General features: G+C 31.2%; 1 protein-coding gene across 1 annotated transcript; it reads right to left on the bottom strand.

The window, feature by feature from the left end:
- LOC107646490 (ATP-dependent DNA helicase PIF1-like) lies at positions 946 to 3,415 on the bottom strand. Its single transcript, XM_016350673.1, has 2 exons — positions 3,007 to 3,415; positions 946 to 956 (listed from the first exon to the last, which is right to left on the bottom strand). Exons 1-2 carry the CDS (start codon positions 3,413 to 3,415, stop codon positions 946 to 948), a joined length of 420 nt encoding a protein of 139 aa, XP_016206159.1.

The following is a 6,648-nucleotide window of genomic DNA, read 5'->3' as shown; positions in this document are numbered from 1 at the left end:
TGATATAGCCCCTGCATTTCCAACAGATCTTCCTGGTGATATGATTGAATCAATAGATCAACCTTCATCTGAAAATGTGCTATCCATGCCTTCAACATTGTCCAACGAAGTTCCTTTCATTGCTCAGAATGATTTGTCTTTTATGCAGACTTTAGAATTTTCTAATCCTCTCATGAACTCCTTTTTCGGAGATTTAGCCAATCAAAATGTACCCAAAACCCCTTCTAATGTAAACATCTCTCATTTTACTCCATGTGTAGATGAAGTATATGAGAATAATTCGGTATCTTTAGAAGGAATGCCTGTTGAATTGGACCATTTGGAAGTAACGATTGCGTATCCATTATCAGGTAACCTCTTTTCATCCATTAAATTAGATGCAACTCCTTTGGTTTATTCTATTGTTAAGGTTGTTACACCCTACCAGGCTGACCACTATGCAATGGTATGTATCTTGATAAATTCTTTTTTTCAATTTTGATCTAAAACACTAATTTCCAGGCCATCAAAGTCACTTTGTTGATTATATTTTTATTTATCTTTAATTTATCAGCTACTGCCGGCAAAATTCGCAATGAAGGCTTTCCCATCTAAGCTTGATAAGATTAAGGTTAAACAAAGTAACAGAGCTTTTTGCAAGATGAAACTACGATGGAACTCAGAGAGGCCTAATGGTGTATTCATCACAAAGGGTTGGTCTAGATATTGCAAAAGAAATAAGTTGAAGGGTGGCAGTGTTGTTAAGTTTAGTGTATCTTCTATTGATGAAACAGTAATGAGTATTGCTATTTTGTCCCGTTAGTTAATTGTGATTAGAAGGTCTCTATTACAAATTTCTAACTGTAATTCTGGAATGTAAAGCTTTGCTATTACAAGTGTATATGCCACTATATATCGTTAGCTATGTAATGTTTTTTTTTTTGTTGGTTTATTTATGTTTTTCTGCTAGGTGTAACCTATATTTAATGTAATGTTTCAGTTTAATAGTAGACTAATGTGTTTTTGATTGGTGTTTTTCTATTTATCCTTTTTTTTTAAGATTGAGATTTCACTTAACAGAATTTGTTCCAATATTTTACTTATCTGTTTTGATTCCTACTTGCACTTTTTAATGGTTTCTATTAAGGATTATTAAGAGTTTAATTTTTCTTTTTGTTTATGTAATTCTTGATAATGATGTAACAGACATTCCATATATAACCTAAGCATGTTTGTGATGGTTATTTACTCTAATTTTATCCTTGTGTTTTTGCTCTATATATCTATGTTTAGTTTGATGTCGCAGAACATAGTCTAATCTATATACAGATTTTATATTTGAAAATAAAATAATTCATCGTGTTTTTAATCAGTTAAAATTTTCTGATCATCATGGTGAATGTGTTCTCATGTGTTATGCTGCCTTCTCTTCTCTTTTCAATAATCTATAATACTTTGTATAATGCTTCAATATCTATAGATTCTTTCCCCCTTGATTTGTTCATCGTCTATAATAAGATATAACCATTCCTTAATTTGTTCATATAATTTCTAACTCTTTTTTTATTCTTGGTTGCACTCTTTTTACAGTTTTTGTTTCCAATTATTAAGAGATTAAATTTTGTTTTATTATTTCAGTAATTCTTAATCAAGATTTGTTAGACATTCTATATCTATTATGGTTGAACATATTTGTTATGGGTATCTATTTTACTTTTACCCCTGTTTTTTATTGTATCTATCTATATTAATTTGATGTCATAGGCCATGTAGTTTTTCTCTATATACAAATTTTATATCTGAAAATTAAACAAGTATAATGAACTTATTCAGTTACAATCTTCGGATCATGTTGGTTTTTCATGTGGTATTTTGCATTAAATTCGATTTTTAATCTTTTTTTAGATGTTTTGTAATCCTTCAATATTATGTTTAATTCTTCCACCATTTCAAATAGATTGCAAGTTTTGGTGTGAGATTGAAATAAATGAAACGAGTCTTAAGATGTAACTAAATTTATTGTTATTATTATGGTTGCAATCTTTATCAAATTGAATAAAACTCTCATACATATGCAATCTGGATCTTCTTTTAAGGCACAACAATTAACAATTAAACCCTTAACATCCACATTGGATAAAAGTATAAAACCAAACACAAGTAATTTTAGAATTATATATATTGTACTCATAATTAGTTAATAGTATATTTATTAATAGCAGATTTATCTGTAAGCACATTCATTCACTATATCACATCACATATCACATAAATGATTTTGTAAGAAGATGTAAAAGAGATAAAGTCATTTATACTTTGGGTAACTGTTACCTAAAATTTATTGCATAGTATACTTTCTTATAACTTCAGCTTAATTTAGATGAGACTAGTGAATAACCCGTGCGATGCACGAGAAATGTTTAGTACTGGAATTAACAAAATATATCATTTATGCATAATATAGTGTGTATCATAATCAAACAAATTTATACTTAAAAATCCTAATGTTTGCCCTTAATCGAATTAAATTAACATATACAAATTTTCCAACATAAATGAGAAACTGAAAATCATTCCTTGCATATTAGTTACTAATGTAAAAAAGTTTCTTCATGTTAGGTTACATAACAAAAACACAATTTCATATATTTGCTGAACAATCAACAAAAAAATAGGTTCAACATTGGATATAGTTACCTAATAACCTTCTATTAAACATTGAACCACCTAATAAAAAATATCAAGACTTCAACTTAAAAATATCATCCACAATTTACTAATCAATAATACTGAATGATACAAATAGGGATTTCTCTACACATAAAAAATTTAATGCTCCGAGTCATAGATTATGAAAAATCTCCCTATACACAACATTCAAGGTAGAACCATCACTTAGTGAGCCATTGTTCTTTATTAAAACTCTTAAGACCTTTTTAGACTTGACCCTAGACAAAGAAACATATAATTGACCATGCGTAAAAACAGGTTTAGGTAAGTATAACCCCACTATGCTTAGAGTTTGACCTTGAGATTTATTGATGGTCATTGCAAGGGAGACTATAAGAGGAAACTGTCTACGTTGGAACCTGAATGGAAGTGTTTTATTGTTAGGCACCATATTCATCCGTGAAATCAGAACTATTTCGCCACACTTGTCACCTGTCAAGATATTGCATTCAATGACATGATTACCTAATCTTCGAACCTGTAATCGAGTACCATTACAAAGTCCATTGCTTTGGTCTATATTCCTCAATAGCATAACAGGTACACCAACTTTGAGTTTCAACTGGTGGCTAGGCAAGCCTGAGCAATTTATCGAATTCAACACATCAGTTGTGATAGCATCCATCTCATATTCCATGTTGCCCTCTTCAGCACACAATGAGTCCGAACTAAGATAGACTCTTTCATCAGCATTAATGTATTCCATTATTGTATTGTTGACATTATGCACAACTTAAAGTGTAGGTGCTAGAATTGTGCGCTCCTTAAAGTAATCAATGTTATTCAAGTTCAACAATAAATCCGCATAGACAAATGTAACCAAATTCTGAAACCTATCATTAGTATCATTAATTAGAATGTCTTTAGGGATGCCTACCTCAGACTCACCATCTATTAAATTACCTGCCAACTCATCGCCAATTTGAATTAACCATTGTGCAAACTTTTTGAGATCATTATCAACTTCAATAGTACCTCCAGCAGTAAGCCTCATGTTCTTTGAAAGCTTTAAGACCGTGCAAAATTGCCATAGATAAGAAGAACTAATGAATTCTTGCACTATGTCTTGACTAATTATGAGGACAATGTATATAATTCTAAAATTACTTGTAAATGATTACAAAATACATCATAAATGATAAATATACAAAGGTCATAAATACATTAGGGAACAAAACGATCTAAAAAGCATGAAAAAAAAAGACAAACAAAAGTTGATAAGAAAGCAAATGAAATTAAACCTAAAATGAATGAATGATTATTTTATTTAGAAATACATAATAAAAAAACATAGGAGAACGTTAGTACTCTAATAATTATATAGAAATATTTAGGATTTTATTAAAACCATGATTTATTAATTATACTCTAATATTAGCCTCTAATAAAAAAAATATTGCCTCGATGTAATATTGATAATGTGCATTATAAAACACATAATGCATATTGAATTATAAATTTAATTATCTTTATAATAGTTAAAAGAATTAAATGTTAAACATGTATTAATTTTTTATATACTAAAAAGATAAATTATAAAATATTAAAAATCATATTGTATTTCTATTAAAGTTTTAGACAATTTGTTAAAGATTGCAACCATAATTATTACAGTACTAAAATATGTATTCAACTTGTTCCATTTATTTCAATCTCGCAAGAAAAATTGCAAAATGTCATTAACCATACTAAAAATAAACACAAAGGTATGGTATTCCATTTTATTAGTGAGTAGATTCAAACTAAACCATCAATACTCGTGTCAATAATTACTTAGTATGTCAACAACGTTGATAAACTACTATTTCATGGTTTATCTTGTGCTCAATTGAGTGGTTTTTATCTACTCTTTACCCACTTATTCATACTATTTGTATAATTTTACATTTGCCTTCCTAATTATGTGCTATGATTGAAAACATGCTTCTTTAGACTTATAATTGCTAATATTAATCCTCTTTTATCACCATTAGATGCCTTGATATGTGTGTTAAGTGTTTTCAGATATTATAAGGCAGGAATGGCTTGGAGGATGGGAAGAAAGCATGCAAAAGTGGAAGGAATGCAAGAAGTTGGAGAAATTGCTAAGCTGTCCAACCTGACCTCTCGCACTCAAACGGCTATAACTTTAGCTACAGAGGTCCAAACGACGCGGTTTCAGTTGCGTTGGAAAGCTAACGTCCGGGGCTTCGATTTGATATATAATATGATATAGTTTCCCTGACGCTAAGCGACGCGACCGCGTGATCCATGCGGCCGCGTCGCAGTGACGAAAATCCAGCGTGGCAAAAATTCGAACCAGCGAATTCTGGACTGTTTCTGACCCAGTTTACGGCTCAGAAAACACAGATTAGAGGCTATAAAGTGGGAAAATGCATCCATTCATGAGAAGGCTCTCATATTCACAATTTTAGGAGTAGATGTAGTTTTTAGAGATTAGGATTAGGATTTAGGACTTCTCTTAGTTTTAGAAATGACTCTCAATCCCAAGTTCTTTATTTTATTTATTTTTCCATGCATGTCTATGTCAGATTTAAGTTCTTTTGTTAATGCAATTTGAGGTATTTCAGTTTAATATTGCTTTCTTTTATTTACATGATTATTGCTTCCCATCTGAAGGCATTTTTATTCCAATAGATTTACTTTTTCCCTTTTGGTTTTGGTTAAAAAATCAGTAACTCAGGAGTCATCCAACTTAACAGCATAATTGTTAATTGTTATCTTGCCAATTGAGTTGAACTTCAATAATCTCAATCTTTTCTTAGGAATTAACTAGGATTTGAAGATCAACTAATTAGTCACTTGACCTTCCTCTGCTTTAAGTAAGGGTTAACTAAGTGAAATTAAGATTCAATTTTCATTATCATTGATAAGGATAACTTGGTCTGGACTTCCAATTTCTAATACCTTGCCAAGAGTTTATGTTTATTGTTATTATTTTATTTTACTTGTCACTTAACTAACTTTTTACCTTGATCCAAAACCCCCAATTTACAATCTTCATAACCAATAATAAGAACACACCTCCCTGCAATTCCTTGAGAAGACGACCCGAGGTTTAAATACTCGGTTATCAATTTAAAAAGGGCTTTGTTACTTGTGACAACCAAAACGTTTGTACGAAGGGATTTCTGTCAGTTTAGAGACTATATCTACAACGCGACTGTTTTTATGACATTCTTTACTGGCAAAAATCCCGATGTCAAACGTACTTATATATTCTATAAACTTTAGAAATAATATTGGTCTCTCATTAGATTTACAATGAAAACGAATGATCTAACAAATTTTAATTTGTATATATAGACTACTTCTTAATGGATTGAAGTTGAGAAGCCTCTCAAAGTACTCTTTTGGAGGACCAGTTGTATCACTTATATAACAAATCATTCAAAAGTAGGGCTGGCAATTCATACCCTACCCATGGGTACCCAATCTGGTCCAACCCGTTCAGGTAGGGTAGGCTACCCAACCCGCTGCGGGTAGGGTAGAGTACGATCCGGGTATGCCTGCGGGTAGGATAGGGTACGGGTTTAGGGTGTACCCTACCCTACCCTACCCGCACCTTATATATAACACATATTTTATTAAAAAATAGGTATATATGGAAGGAAGTGAGAGTTGAACCCATAATCTCCCTTATGTAATGACTTACAATAAGTGAACAACCACTAAAATAGTTAGTTAATTTAGTAATTTAGAGCATTAGTTTTTTATTTTTTATGTTATTAATATGTATAAAATTTAAAATGATTGAATTTTATATTTACTTTGAAAAAATTTGATATTTCTACGGGTAGGGTAGGGTAGGATAGGGTTTAAAACTTTAGGGTGCGGGTAGGGTTAGGGTTGAGAGATTTTCAACCCGCGGGTAGGGTTAGGGTAGAGTCCAAACCCTACCTTACCCTACCCATTGTCAGCCCTATTCAAAAGCACCGA

Source organism: Arachis ipaensis, chromosome B06 (assembly GCF_000816755.2).
Source record: "Arachis ipaensis cultivar K30076 chromosome B06, Araip1.1, whole genome shotgun sequence".
Taxonomy (NCBI): domain Eukaryota; kingdom Viridiplantae; phylum Streptophyta; class Magnoliopsida; order Fabales; family Fabaceae; genus Arachis; species Arachis ipaensis.
The sequence above is the reverse complement of the archived record's forward strand: the minus strand, read 5'-3'. Positions and strand labels throughout refer to the sequence as shown.

Coding starts and splice junctions, on each gene's coding strand:
- LOC107646490 (XM_016350673.1), bottom strand. CDS start 3,415: ATGGAATACATTAATGCTGATGAAAGAGTCTATCTTAGTTCGGACTCA.